The following is a 16,348-nucleotide window of genomic DNA, read 5'->3' on the forward strand; positions in this document are numbered from 1 at the left end:
CTTGATCTAATTATGAAAAAGACTGGTTTTCAACATCCAAAGTAGAGTTCTTATTCATGGACACTCCACTTGTACCTAAAAACTGTTTTATACTTAGGCAAATGTTAACTTTTCACAGTAATTAAAAAAAAAGACCAATATTTAGCCTTCAGTATAACATTGAGAATCAAGAAAAGAGATTTTCCATATTTTACTTACTTGGCCCATCAGAAGTCTTATCTTTCTTTCTTCTTTTACATATACAGCAAAACAGTGAAACTATATGGCTGAGAATGATAAGTGGAGGAGGCAGGACTGGTTTTTCATGATAAGCCATAATAAAATGATATCGCTGATACTTCCATACAATATTGGAAATTGCCTTCACTTGTAAATATACATTACTAGAATAATAAAAAAACCAAACAATTATATTCTGCACCTTAAATACTAAAGATTTTACTTTATTTAATTCTGTACTACATGTGCAAGGATACATCATTTAAAAAAAAAAAGTAATTACAAATATATGTAACCAAAAGGCTGATCCTGTTTTGGACCTTAATAAAAGATGTCAGAAAACTGAGTAGGAAAAAGAACAACTATAAGCTTTTAAAACAAATTATGTAAATGGGTAAAACAAAAGAAAATCTTGCTAAATGCCATGCCATATGCATGTAATTCCAAAACCTGGAAGGCTAAAATGCAGGAGGATCAAGAATTCAATCTCAACAGGAATGGTGTCCTAGCACTTGGGAGATGGAAGCAGACATATCTGTGAGAGTTTGAGGCTAGCTTGGTTTCCACAGCTAGTTCCAGGAAAGCCAAGGCTATGTAGAGAGACACATATATCCTTACAGAGATGTTGGTGGTTAAGAATACTTGCTATTCAAGCATGAGAACCTGATTTTAATGGTTAGCATACATGTATAAGTCAAGTATGGCTGCACATGTAACATAACCCAGTGTTGTGGGGCAGAGAAAGTGCATCCTCAGAACTCACTAGACAGCCAACCTAGGTGAAACGGCAAGCTTTAAGTTCAGTGAGAGACCCTGCCTCAAGACAATAAAGCCAAAAGCTACAGAGGAAATTACCTCTCATCCTGTTTCTCTACATGTATGCATGGACACACACACACACACACACACACACACACACACACACACACACACACACACACACACACACACACACACGCCCCAAACATACCATCACCACCACTCCAAATTTTAAGTTTAGTCTGAACTACATAAAGTCACCCTAACTTATCAAGTGAGTAAAGATAAGAAATTTAATACCTGGCTTCAGCAAGAAGTAAGGGACAGAGCCTTACTTTGATTTAAAGCTAGACAGCCCTAGAAGTACAGATCTTCAACAGTTCTGATCATTTAGAGAGGAAATAAAACATTTTGTAACAAAATATTACAATGTAATTGAGCAGTTTAATACATTGGCTTGAAATATGGTCTACATTGTGGAGAATGACATAGTCATTCAAAGCTGATAAATGAAGCTGTACAGTGGTGGCACATGCCTTTAATCCCAAAGCTCAACATGTAAAGGCAGGAGGATCTCAGTGATTTTGAGGCCAGTCTGGTTGACAGGGCTACGCAGAGAAAAAAGGAAAACTAGGTAAAACTGTAAGATTATTTTGAGAACTACAATTTCTATATACACAAAAATGATACATGAATGTCACATAAAAACCAAGTAAAATTACATGAGTTCTTTGTTTTTCTGTAATTCCCTAGCAACCTAGGAAAATTTGCTGGTAAGGATGTAAGATTTAAAAAGCATCTTTCTTCCTTACGAGTGACATGTACAGGTGTGTGTACAGAACTCTCTTCTCCATGTAGGCCTGGGAATGACTCAAGTCATCTCACTTGTCTGTCAATAGGCATCTTTTTTTTTTTGGTCAATAGGCACGTTTACCAACTCATCTCGCCAGCCTTGTTTGCTTGTTTCCCAAAAGATTATTTTTTAAACAAACTAGCTGAGGCACAGTGAGATAGGCAGACCACATAGGCTCACTGCTAGGCTGCTTAGCCAGACTGATAACAGCCAGGTTCAGAGAGAGCCTTTCTTTAGAAGTAAGTTGGAGGGCTGGACAGATGGTTAACAGCTCTGGGTGCTTTTTAACAGAGTTGATTTGCAAAACCCACATGGAAGCTCAAAACAGTACTGCTGTTTTGTGGGATCTGATACTCTTTTCTGACCATCCTGGATATTACACCAATGTAAAATAAATATGCAAGCAGGCAAAAAACACCCAAACACATAAAATAAAAAATAATTTTAAAATAAAGAAAAGGTAAAGAATGATCAACAAAGACAGCTAACATTTACCTCCTACCTTCATTTAACATACACAATGACAGGCACATGGATGAGGACATATTTTTTTTCATTTTTTAAAATTATTATTATTATTATTAATTATTATTATTATTATTATTTTACTTATTCACTTTACATCATGCTCATTGGCTCTCTCCCAATCACACTCTTAGACAATCCTCACACCCTCTCCCCTTCTTCTCTGAGTTGGTAGGGTCTCCCCTGGGTACCCCCCCCCCCACCTTGGCACATCAAGTCTCTGTGAGGCTAGGAGCATCCTCTCCCACTGAGGCCAGATAAATCAGCCAGCTAGAACATATGCCACTGACAGGCAACAGCTTTCCGGACAGTTGCCACTCCAGTTGTTTGGGACCCATGTGAGGCCAAACAGCATATCTGCTACATATGGAGCACATACTTATACACATTTCTTATGTTGAAAATAATAAACCCCAACATTTAAAATTCCTTTGGTTTGAAAAATGTGTGTCTTATTTGTAATTTATTTAAAGACAATACTTTAAGACTACATTAAAATTGAGAATTTAAAAGCAAGAAAATGAATATCTACTCAAAATGATCAATGTATCAAATATATTAAGTAAACAAAATTCTTACTTGAAAAATGCGATAAGAAGATTAACCATAATGATATACTGTACAAAGAGGTAGACTGCTTGAAGAAATGGAGTCAACCAAGTTCCAGGACCACAGATTGTCGGGAGAGTGGAATCATTTGCACACACTTTGGGGAGAGAGAAGAGAATTTTAAATATAGGAGTTCAGTATACAAGGTTCTTTGTCTTACAGAAAATTTTGAGCACATGCAAATCTGCTTAAGAATTTAAAAGGAAAGGATCTTAGACAGGCAGCTAGCCTTTAGAGCTCTGCCTTGTGAAGCCTCCGACAGACACTTAGAGCTATGGGGCTTTCTATCGTGCGCCATCACTGCACTGAACTCAAGCACCAGTATTATAAGTTATATCATTGTTAGGAAGGGTTAGACTGAGAATAACGGTAGATAAAATCACTGGATACAGCGAAAATGTAACATTTATGTAAGAAAAATATCTGAACCTAAGAAGTACATGACAGATCGTAGTAAACCTATAATGTTACAAACCTCTTTAGATGAGGACTAAAATGCATTTTAAATAGAAAATTACTAGATTTAGTGACTGCAGAGATGGACAAATGGTTACAAGTAAGAAACTGAACCTATTTTCACACATGTTAGGTAGCTTAGAACCATGCATGTAACTCCAGCTTCTGGAGGATCCCATGCTTCTTTCTGGCTTCCGCAGGCACTTTAGGTGCACAAACCCACACACAGACATACGAAGACACAGGACTAAAAATAAACATGTATTTCGTCACATGAAGTGACTAAATTTGAATTCCTTTGCATTCATTACTCATGCCTGAAACATTTTTGAAGCTAGAACATAACTAAACATAAGCAAGGAAGGAAGAGTTTAACATCCATCACAGTTACAAGGAGTAATACAAGATTCATTAGAGTAGGAAAGGGACGAAAATGATCATGAATTAGAGATAATTCTTATATACACTTACAGTTACTATTTAGTCATTTTAAAATGTGCACATTAACCAAGTTATCATCATAATCACCATCACAACCATCATTCCTTGAAGTGGCTTTGTAACCAAATTAAACTTTTAGTTATATGAATTACTAAATATCTTAATTGTCTAAGATAATTAAAACAGACTTCTAATGTATATGGTTGAACAATTTTCAAAACACCTCTTTTTGATCTTTTTTTGGGAGGGGGGCTATTAACGCATAGTAGGGATATTTAGGTTGCAAGTTTGACTGGAAACTATGCAGTATTTTAAGAGGCAATCCTGACTTTATAAAATAACCAAAAGATGATTTTGTAAACACAAATCCTTACCATCAATTTCATATGCATAAACTTCACCAAAAATCATCCAGTATGGATGAAAAACTATATCTTTAGCAAGAGACCAAGACGGTTCTTCATGTGGATAAAGTATTGCTTTTCTGGGAACACCAAAACTAAGTAATACAAGAGCCATTATCACTACAATGTAGAACATATTGGCCACCTGTTTAAAAAAAAAGAAACGTGTTAAGATATAAGAGAACTTAATTCCTACAACAAATTTCATCCTAAAGAGTGTTTCTAATGTTTTAGTGGGTAAGTAGAATAACTGAGTTCTCATTTATTGCTAATAATACCATTCAGGAAAATGCTATCATTGCATAAGTCTTTTTTTTTTTTTTTTGGAGCTGGGGACCGAACCCAGGGCCTTGCGCTTCCTAGGCAAGCGCTCTACCACTGAGCTAAATCCCCAACCCCCATTGCATAAGTCTTAGGAAGGAGATTGTCTCTGTAATAAACTATATCGATTAGTTCAAATTACAGCCTATCCTTGCCAAATATAAGACAAATCCACAACTATACTTACAAGGGCAAATTTGGAGACTTAATTCCAATATATGCCAATTCTTATAGCCTGTGAATTAGCAATGGAAATGCAGACTTTCCTCTACCTGGCCTCATATATCTATACTTTACTCACTTCATTAGAAGCTGGACTAGAGATATGTACCACCATGCAAAGGCCTTTGTGAGTACATCACATGTAAGAGTTCAAGAATATGTGATATAAAGCTTAAAAGGAAAGAATGGAATGTAATCTTTGGAAGAAGCAAGATAAAAGCTACCAGGATTCTTATTTGGTACAGCTCCATGTGAATTTATAATTATCTCAAAACTAAAAAAAGGGGGGAGGGGTGAAAAAGAGAAAGAGAAGGAGAAAAAGATGGGGCTCAAAAGAAGATTAAAGGAAGGGAAAGAAGATAAGGAAACAAGTCTAGTGTCAGTGAGAGCCCCGTCTGCAGAAATAAGGTGAAGGGTGACAAAAAATATCCAACATGACTTCTGTCCACTACATGTGTGCATATGTACCCTCACATATGAATTCACCACAAACATACATTACAGAAGCACATATACTGATAAAATATCCTTAAGGAATTACAGATACAGAGTATGAGGCAAATAAATATGAACTAACAGAAATTTTGGGGCTAGGTAAAGCTATATGAAAACATATATTTTATGATTTTTTAAGAAACAATTCATGCATATTAGTAGATATTTCAACTTACCATTTTTCCAATCATCATTACATAAGGTCCTGCCTGTTGATTTACAGCTAGAAAATCTAGCAAGCGCACATACCAAAATATTATATTAAGACAGTAAATTAATCTTCCAGCAACAAAAACATGATTATCATATGCATTAATAAAGTTCCACTTTGCTCCAAATCTTAGTCCAAATCCAATGAAGAAAGAAATTATGGCAATTGTGTCACTGACATTGAAGTAGTCACTAAACCACACTTTGATCTTCTGGCTGATTTTCCCAGCTTCAGACATAAAGACCTAAAGGTTTAAGAAGAAAAAAAAATGTTGAATTAAATCCTTTCTATTAAATCATATATAGAACCTGATTATAACTTCACAGAAAAATTTTACTTATATTTTAATGTTTCAAAGAATTTGAGATTTCATTTGATAAGAAAACAGTACAATAACAAAGTCTTTATGGGCAGATATGGTGGCAAATACCTTTAAATCCAGCACTCAAGAGACAGAAACAGGCAGAACTGGCAGCCAGAGCTATATTTATTGAGAGCCTGTCACAAAATGAACAAGCAAACCAAACACACACACAGACTTTTTTTTAAAAATTAGATATATTTCTTTATTTACATTTCAAATGTTATTCCCTGTCCCGGTTTCCTGCCCATAAGCCCCCATTCCCTCCCCCTTCCCCCTAAGTGTGTTCCCCCCATTCACTGCCCCCCCTCCAACATTCCCCTGCACTGGGGGTTCAACCTTGGCAGGAACAAGGACTTCCCCTTCCACTGGTGCCCAAACAAGGCTATTCTCTGCTACATATGCAATTGGAGCCCTGGGTCAGTCCATGTATAGTCTTTCGTTAGTTATTTAGACCCTGGAAGTTCTTTCTGGTTGGTTGGTATGGTAAGCACAACCTTCTTTTTTTTTTTTCCTTCCATCATTATTAACTTGGGTGTTTCTTATTTACATTTGATTGTTATTCCTTTTCCCAGTTTCCGGGCCAACATCTCCCTAAACCCTACCCCTCCCCTTCTCTAGGGGTATTCCCCTCCCCATCCCCATTACTGCCCTCCCCGCAACAATCATGTTCACCGGGGGTTCAGTCTTGGCAGGACCAAGGGCTTCCCCTTCCACTAGTGCTCTTACTAGGCTATTCATTGCTACTTAGGAGGTTGGAGCCCAGGGTCAGTCCATGTATAGTCTTTGGGTAACACACAGAGTTCTTATAAATGAATGATTTGCTCAGCAAGGTGATATAATTAGAAAGCTAAGGTGATATATGTGAAATGCTTTTGAAATGTTTTATTTCAAGTTAAAGCAATATCTGAAAACACTGGCAGTAGATTCCAAAGATGCCTCATTTGTCCAAAGTTATTATATGATTTAAATATTTGTATATATCTAACTTATTAAAAATATCTACTATCCCTGAGTAACTTTTTAAAAATTTTGAGAAATATATTTACACTACAAAATGTTTCCTACTTTTGCTTTTCTCTCAAGCAATTTCCCTCTCCACTAAACACAGATACAATTAATACCATTCTCATAAATACATGCAAAAGCTTTTATGAATACACTTCAAGAGGACCCCAGTTTGACTGCCAGCACCTACGTAACAGATCATAACTCATCTAGGAGATCTGATGCCCTCTCTGGCTTCTGTGGGCAACAGTCACACAGGATACACAGACATACACGTAGTTAAAACACTCATGCACATAAAGTTAATAAATAGTTTGTTTTTACTTCAGAAACAGGGTTTCATATAGCCCAGGCAAGCCTGAAATCTTCACTGTATAGCAGATGATCCTAAACTGCCTTCCAACACTGGAGTTATAGATGTGTACTACCATACATTGCCTTAAGGATTTAAGAAAAAGGAAAAATCTTCCCTTCAAAATTAGGGTGTTATACAATTTAAAAACATCTATCTTTCAATTTCTTGACTACCTACATACATATTTAGTATTTCTGAAGACAGACTAATTACTAATAGTACTCAAAGTAAACATTAATAACCATTCTCGGTTTTGTCTTATTTTGTTTTCTTGAGACAGTTTAATCTCAGCTGTCCTGGAACTTGCTCTGGAGACTAGGCTGGTCTTGCACTCAGAGATTCACCTGCCTCTGCCTCCCAAGTGCTAGGATTAAAGGTGTGCATCACCATGCCCAGCTTAACCAAAAATATTTAAAAAAACAAAACATGGTTTTCAGAATAGCAAAAACAAACATGTTCCATACTTCTCATGTATCACCAACTGAAATAACAGTAACATACCCACACCCACAACAAAATTAAAATAAACTTGCATACATACATAACTTACTGGTAAGATAAACTATAGACATACCTCACGAATTTTTTCAATAGCATAGGTAAAAATATAAGCGATAACAATCCACTCTTGAACTGAAGGTAGCTGTTCCATTTGTACAAGAACTACAAATGTATAAAGCATCAGAAATCCTAAGTATGCCAACTAATTAAAAAAACAGAAACAAAAGTTACACGAATAAAATCAATTACAAAATAAAACATATTGTGGACATTTAATGTACACACAAAATCTAGTTTGAGCTATGGTAGGCTAGTTAAAATGCAAATGTAAGCAACCTTCATTATATGCATTAGTGGGACAGATTAGGTACCAGATAACAGGTTTGCATTATCTGTATCTAGCACTGAAAAATGTAGTAATCAATCCACAACAGTTAAGTGTGAGTGTGAGAGAGAAGGCAACAACTGAAGGAACAAACTCTCAAATACCCATCCCTAACATAAAACCACTGGTCAACTTTGGCAATTGTCTAATACTGATAAAAATGAACAAGTAACATTACTTTGTTTTCCTGGGAAAGGGAATAAAGATTGATTCTGCCACCATATGCAAACATCATAAATTTCTACTCCCAGAACTTGTAGGGTAGAGGTAGGAATATCGAGAGTTCAAGATGGCTCAGTGGTTAAGACTACTGACTGCTCTTCCAGAGGTCCTGAGTTCAATTCCCAGCCATGTGGCTCACAACCATCTGTAATGGGATCAATGCCCTTTTCTGGTGTGTCTGAAGAGAGCAATAGTGTACTCATATACATAAAATAAATAAATGTTAAAAAAATAAAAAAGAATTCAAGACCAGCATAGCTTACGTAGTAAATTCAAGATCAGTCTGGCTACATGAAACTTTTTTTTTTTTAAATAACCAAAAACCATGTCACATGAAGCCGGTGTTTTAAAGGAGGGTCTAATTTTAAGTGTTTTTTCAGATGTTTCTCCCTAGAGGATGCCTCAAACAAGACAGCCAACTAGATTTTTTTAAGGAACCAACAATGAATAAAAACATTTCAACATATGGATACATGCTTTTATGGACTTATGTTTTTGTCAATCCTACAGAAAAAGAGAAAGGCTAATGTAGGAAAGCAATGGAGCAAGTAACTAAAGAAATGGCTGGATCTAGATTACTCTCTGCCTTCTATTTTAAAGCAGCAGACTTATTTCTAAAGTCTTTAGTGTGCTATCTGCACAACCTTAAAACACAAATCACAAAGTGTACGGGTTTGAGCTGAGCTTTCAGAATCATTTCTGTTTTATTATGATGTGTATATATGATACTTGTGGAGGGTGTGTGTTACACTGTATACATGTAGAGGCCAGAGAACAACTCTGTCGATTTGGGTCTGTTCTACCTTTACAGCCATGTTGCTGGCTCTCAGCATTACTTTAGATTTTCCCCACTTCCATCAAGTACTGGGAGAGGAATGTAGGGCGTCCTCACACATGATAAGCATGTAGCTCTACTACTGGGCTATATTCACAACTTTATTTAGGTTTTTGGACACAGGGTGTCTCTGAGTAGCCCTGTCTGTAGCTCCCTCCAAGTCTCTGGCCTGGAACTCAGAGACCCATCTGACTACCTTCCAAGCTGGGATCAAAGATGTGTACCAACACTCAATTTTATTCTATACTGCTCACAAGCTTATTTTTAATAGACAATTTAAATTTGTTACCTTTTAGTTGTTTGTGGTTTTGGATTGTTTGTATTTTCAGGAACAAGGGCTCTCTAACATGTAGTTTTTTGTTTTGTTTTGTTTTTGTTTAAAGATTTATTTATTTATTTTATGTACAGCATTCTGCCTGCATATGTGACTGCAGGCCAGAAGAGGGCACCAGATCTCATTTCAGATGGTTGTGACTGGGAATTGAACTCATGACCTCTGGAAGAGCAGTCAGCGCTCTTAACCACTGAGCCATCTCTCCAGCCCTCTAACATGTAGTTTTAGCTATCCTTGAACTCCCAGAGGTCTCAACTGCCTCTGCCTCTGCCTCCTGAGTCATGTGCTACCACACCTGGCTTATATTTGTACCTTTTAGAAAGGCATATATTATATCAATACATTTTAGTTTCTAATCAGAACTAAAATTTGGTTATTCTACACATTGGCAGCTCAGATGAAAGTACGCCAAAATTAATGCTCTTTTAACAAGCAATGTGTTTTTAGTAATCCAAATTAAATGAAAATATGAATTCCAGACTAAAAGTTTTCTATGCAACTTTTAAAAATAAACACTATGCTCTTTCCCAGAACTAAATAACAGTTAAAACAACCCCACCAAACCAAACCATGAAAAACAATTTAAAAACATACTGTGTTAAACCAGAACTTTACAATTGGCGCGTGATAAAAGGCATAAAATTTTCGTGTGATTGGAAGCTTTTTTGATTTAATATGTATCTCCATTTCATTCTTTCCTTCACTGCTGTCCAAAATCTTTACTTCTTTAAATACTTCCTAAAATTAAAAATATGTGTTTAGTTTTTATTTAGCACATAACAAATTTACATATGCTCTGAAGTCTTTCGTCTTACCATGGGTATCTCTTCTGTTATGTTGTGAAAATTGTTTTCACTATCCTCCATGGTCATTTGATGAGCATCTTGAGATTGTGGGATATGGGACATTTCAGCCTTGGTTTTATACTCTAGCATTAATATGGCAGGTGGAACTAAAATGCTTAATATAACCTAAAATTTTTAGAAACATAAAAATTTTTGCATTTTAAAATCAATGACCTTTATAAATCAATAGAAATCATAGAAAATAAAACAGTAACTTATGCATTATGCGTCTTGTGAATGTTACTCATTTTACCCTATAACTGAAGGAAAAACATTTATTTTTTCTTTACATACTGTATTATCTGAGTATTATGATAATGACAGCATGAATTTAATAATCAGTACAGACTTGTCCTTTGAATAAAATGTTATTTTAACAATTTGTTAAAAAATATGTTTAATTTAGACAAACTCAAGCATTACGAAGGTGCAATAAAGACTTGCTACTTTACCCAAATTTTTAACCTAAAACCCTGCATACATTGAAATACTAGGCACAAAGATATATTTACTCAGTACTAACTAAAAGTAATACAGTAAATTAGATAATATGTCTGGAATTTTAGAAATTAGAAATCCTTTTAAAAACCAGTAACTCTACAGGGCTACTTGGAGAATAAATGTCAACATTCCCTATTTACTGCCTTCATACTTTTAGCTCAGAAGAACGATAATCATACACAAATTACAAAATATTCAATAGTTAAGAAGAGGTGCAGAAAAGTATACATTATCCTACTTGGAATGAAATGTCAATCACCTATTTCCTCGTCTTCTAATTTCTTTCCATTACCCTTTCAAATCATTTTACTACATATGTGTGTGCTAATTTGCTTATTCTTTGTATCTCATTACATACTTCAATTATTTGTAAGGTATACCTTATACCAGGAATTTTTTCTCATATTCAGCCGTCCCATCCACATATCAGATAACAGCATCTGTGTACAAGTGTGAGCTACAAAAGGCCTAAGCCTTGAAGAAACTGCTAACTTGAGGCAGGTTGAATTACTCCAGTTTTTCAGTTCATAAGTGAGTAATTTCATAGCCATTGTTTCATCTTGTCTGAAGGACTGTTCCAGTAATTCAACGGCGAGTTGACCAAAATCACTACATAAAGAAACATAAAGACAAACAACAAGAAAACCCCCTAGAGTATACACTGATAAAGAAATTGAAGAGTGGTTTTGTTTTCTGCTGAGAATCAAGCATCTTTAATAGCATGTTAAACAGAAACGCTACTATCTTCCCCAAACAAAAGAATAAATAATTTTAATTAAGAATCAGAGGAGGAGAGATGGCTTAGTAGTTAAGAGCAGTAGCTGCTTTTCCAAATCTCCTGGGTATGATCCCAGCATCCACATAATGCCTCATAATTGCCAGTACCTCTTCCCCAGGATATGACACCTTCTGGCCTCTTTGAGTGTCAGGCACCCAAGAGGTACAAAGATATATATGGAAACAAAATACCCATACACATATTACAAATTAAATTATTCTATAACTTTGCTGTTTCCTTAAATATTTACTTTTAAATTTTTATGGTTATGAGTGTGCCTGAATGTGTATGTGTGCATTACAAGTGTACAGAACCCACAAAGGTCAAAAGAAAGCATCAGATCTTCTGGAACTGGAGGCAGAGGGAGTCCTGGGTTGTTGTGTGGGTGCTTTTGCAAGAGCAGTAAGTGCTCTTATACCCTGAACCATCTCTTCAGTCCAATTTTATTGTTTTTAATATTTTCACACACATTTATGGATCTGTGAAGCACTAGAATTATGGTAACTCCAACAGGTATTTGTATGTATATGGAAACCACAAAATACTAAAATACATCACACCAAGTATAAATGTTACAAGGTGAATCCAGAGTACTTTCTCCTGGTCTTATAAATAAAATCATGTTTTTACAGGAAAACAAAGTTAACAATGATACAATATTCTGTTCAAAGTATCTCTACACCATTTATTCCTGAAAATTTATTTTAAAAAATTTATTTTTATTTTATGTGCATTGGTATTTTGCCTGAGTATATGTCTGCATGAGGTTGTCAGTAGCACTGGAACTGAAATTTACAGATAGTTGTGAGCTGCCATGTGGGTGCTGGGAATTGGACCTAGGTCCTCTTGAAGAATTGTCAGTGCTCTAGCATCTCTCTAGTCATTCTACATTGTATTTCAAACATGGAAACAAGAACAATGTATCTAGGGGCTAACTTACTCATGACAAATAAACTGTAAATTCTCATTAAGCAGATATTGAATCCCTATCAGAGCTGTTCTCAGCAACACCCATTAATCTCTTCCAAATTTGTCTTAGAGCTAAGAGAAAGGAAGAGCTAAATACCTATTATAAAACTTCCAAAAAATACCTTTCCAGATTACTATGAACGCTGTATCTCCCTAAGTAAATTATAAACTTGTGAACTATTTTACTCCTTAGTATTTGTGATTCCATCCTTCAGAATGTCCTCCCAGCTAAAATTCAGTTCATTTCTTAAAAACACGCCTCAAAACACTCTTGCATTCCAAACACAATTCTTAACAGAACTGCTGCATTACTGCATTTAACTTCTCCCATTTATTATTTTCTGAAACGTTTAATATATGAAACAGCAAAACAGTTTCTTTCCAATTTTTAAAATTACCTAATGCAACTAAAAAATATGTCTTAGTTACACCAATAAACTGTATACCCCCACTGACCCTTACACACATCCCTCTTAAGAACATTACACTATAACATGCAGGCAAACACTTATATATGCTAAAATGTCACTTACTTGGAATACTGTTTCAGTTCCTCTGAAGTATCATCTACCAGGTCACTCTGTTTTGCCTCATAAGCCATTGAACGATAGATTTTACAGGCAACTAATGCTTTAGCCATTGATTCCTCACCATGCTGCCATAAAAAGCGGGCCATGACTTGCCTTTTCATAAGGCAAGCCCAGATCAATAATTCATTAAGAGGATAAGGAAAGCGCTTGGTTTCTGGATCATCTATATCTACAATTTCATCTTTGGTTCGTTTCTTCTTCCCTTCTTCCATAGATGCATCCATCTTCAAAGGAAACAAATACTGTAAGACTCACAGTAAGGCCATATGAGGGCTGGGGACATTAAATGTGGGATATAGGCTGCAAAGAGGCTTGCTTCTCACCTCCAGCATCTTAAACCAGTAAAGACAGTAATGACAGGTCTTATATCAACCAACATAATTAAACTTTAATAAAAATATCCTCTATTCTACTTCATAATGCAGGATAAACAAATTTTAAAAACATTACCTTTTATTGTAATTTATCATTCATTTTATAAAATGCCTTTTCAACAAAAATGTTAAAGTATATATAATCATAATATATGAACTAGTAGTATCTTATAAAATGCAAATTTAAAGTTTAGATAATACTTTTGTTCTTTATACAGAATAAAACTAGTCAAAAAATTTTTGGAATCTGGTTATTATCACGGCTAAAACCGGACAACCTTAATAGAATCATTAATTTATAATGATTATCTTTCTTTATGAAAATTGAAGCTTTAAAGATATAAAAAATATCCCAAACCAAAGGATAATTTTCAAGCCAGGTGTGGTGGCAGAAACTTTTATTTTATTTTATATTTGTTTTGTTTTGTTTTTTGGGGGGTTGGATAGGCAGATATTTTGAGTTCCTGGCTAGCCTGTTCTATAGTTTCAGGACAGCCAGGGCTTCACGGAGAAACTCTGTTTCATAAAACAAATAAAAACAAACAAACAAATGATAGTTCTCACTAAATCAAAGTTTTTACATAGTAATACTAATTAATAAAAACAAAACTTTAGAAAGGATAATATTTTCATTTTTAATAAGCAGAAAAAACCTGTTTTCTTTAAAGAATAAACAAACGTACCTTTGGTCTGTAGGGTTGGGCTGTTTTAATGAAATGATTGTGTCTCATTTTTTCCTTTTTATCAGCTCTATTGCCAAAAGTTTCATGACTCTTTCGCAACTGAGGGGTACTGCTGGAGGCATTTCGACCTGACCTCTGAGAATGAGAGTTTATTATTTTTTTAAAAAATTAAAACATGCTGAAATATTATTTAAAAAATTCCAGGGTAATTCATAAATATTTGCAAATATTGCCAATGTATAAAAATAACATAGGATTTTGACTACCATCTTTTTTCCTTTTCTTTTGAAGTATTGTCTTTCTATGTAGCCCAGGCTGGCTTTGAACTTGCTTCTGCAGCCAAAAGCCAATGATTATATATGTATCATTACGAGTCCACTCAACTAGTTTCTAGCTGTAGTTTTTCTTTCTATCTGTGATGGATCTCTCTCTATGTTGCCAAGCCTCTCTCAAGTGACTGACCTGGCTGAGCCATCTGAGGAATTGGAATTACATTGGGGGGTGTGGTGTGTGTGTGTGTGTGTGTGTGTGTGTGTGTGTGAGGGTGAGAGAGAGAGAGAGAGAGAGAGAGAGAGAGAGAGAGAGAGAGAGAGTGAGAGTTTGGTAGGCTGGCCTGGGTGTGTGTGTGTGTGAGTGTGTGTGTGTGTGTGTGTGTGTGTCTGTGTGTCTGTGTGTGTGTCTGTGTGTGTCTGTGTGACGGTTTATGTAGCCCTGGCTGGCCTAGAAGTCTAGTGGACTAGGCTAGCATTAAACTCAGAGATCCTCCTGCCTCTACTTCCTAAACCCTGGGATTAAAGGTGTGTACTGCCATACCCAGATAAAATCTCACATTTAAAGACAATATCACTGTCACTATCCTTTTTTTTTTTTCTGTTGGTTTTTTGAGATAGGGTCTCTCCACGTAGTCTTGGCTGTCCTGGAACTCACTTGAAGACCAGTCTGGCTTTAAACTCAGAGATCCACCTGCCTCTGCTTCCCAAGTGCTGGGATTAAAGGTGTGTGCCACTACTGCCTGAACTGCCACTGTTCTAATGCAACTAACATTCTGTCCTTTTTATGATCCCGGGCATCTAACTTAAAGACTGACTAATACAAACTAGGGAACCATTCTACCTTGGAACTACTTCTATCCTCTTAATTTTATTTTGTTTTACCAACAGTTCTGGCTAACCTGTAACTCATTATGTAAACCCGGCTAGCCTCAAACTCAGTCATTCTCCTGCACCGCTTGCCTCTCAAATGCTGAGATTATAAGCATGAACCATCAAACTGAGCTCTTGTAATTAATTCTTAACATTTAACCACCAAAATTATACATACCCGGTTATTTCCACCAAGACTATTATATATTAAGCGAAAACGTTTTCGTGTGTATGTGCATCTGTAGGTTCCTCCCATGAGATATTCAATCACAAGTCCTATATCAATTAGAGTGATCTTGTACCCTGGAGGAAGATTACCCTGGAAACAAAATATTAAATAGACAGAATAATGTTACTATTACTTTGCCATGCCTAGGAATAGAAATATCTGCCAAATTAGGAAATACTTATTTGCTATAAAAAGTATTGCCAAGAGTTATCTTTACAAAAGAAATAAATGACTGTTTCTCTTTCCTTATATGAGTTAAGACTCGTGAGGAGGTGACATTTTTGAGGTCTTAGGTATTGGTTGAGTAAGTCCAACATACAGAGAGACAGCTTATTATTATATCTTCCAAGATTTCACACACAGAGGCTATAAACTATTAGAGATAAATTATTATCTCACAAACTTCATTTTCTACAAAAATGTATTGTTTCTAGACTAGCCCAGAAATATTCACAAATGCTTCTTAAACAGACATTTTCTCTCTTAGCTATACTGCATTCCACACACATTTTTATACACTTGTTCAGGATTTAACTATCATTTGCAATTTTATTATTCTAGAACAGTAAATCAACTTACAAATGAACGTTTAGAATATAAGCTATTTATGAAATTATAAAATGTATACACTTCAGAATTTTAAAATTTTTATTAAATATTAAAGATAATCTACAAGATGAATGTTATTTATTAATAACTAATTCTGCCTTCATATCAATAT

At 35.4% G+C, this 16,348-nt stretch overlaps 1 protein-coding gene across 3 annotated transcripts in view; it reads right to left on the reverse strand.

Annotated features, from left to right (window-relative positions):
• Positions 1-16,348, reverse strand: part of Trpm7 (transient receptor potential cation channel subfamily M member 7) — an 84,927-nt gene that overhangs the window by 22,348 nt on the left and 46,231 nt on the right. For all 3 annotated transcript variants that reach the window (XR_004388031.1, XM_032904142.1, XM_032904143.1), the window contains 11 exons: positions 15,577-15,717; positions 14,257-14,391; positions 13,143-13,423; positions 11,243-11,471; positions 10,332-10,487; positions 10,111-10,254; positions 7,814-7,942; positions 5,481-5,759; positions 4,237-4,411; positions 2,936-3,062; positions 199-383 (listed from right to left, as the gene is read on the reverse strand). Coding sequence is in view for 2 of the 3 variants with exons in the window: in XM_032904142.1 (XP_032760033.1) it covers positions 199-383; positions 2,936-3,062; positions 4,237-4,411; positions 5,481-5,759; positions 7,814-7,942; positions 10,111-10,254; positions 10,332-10,487; positions 11,243-11,471; positions 13,143-13,423; positions 14,257-14,391; positions 15,577-15,717 (1,981 nt within the window). In the remaining variant the exon portion in view is untranslated. The remainder of the gene's footprint in view (positions 1-198; positions 384-2,935; positions 3,063-4,236; positions 4,412-5,480; positions 5,760-7,813; positions 7,943-10,110; positions 10,255-10,331; positions 10,488-11,242; positions 11,472-13,142; positions 13,424-14,256; positions 14,392-15,576; positions 15,718-16,348) is intronic.

This window comes from Rattus rattus, chromosome 5 (genome assembly GCF_011064425.1).
Source record: "Rattus rattus isolate New Zealand chromosome 5, Rrattus_CSIRO_v1, whole genome shotgun sequence".
Taxonomy (NCBI): domain Eukaryota; kingdom Metazoa; phylum Chordata; class Mammalia; order Rodentia; family Muridae; genus Rattus; species Rattus rattus.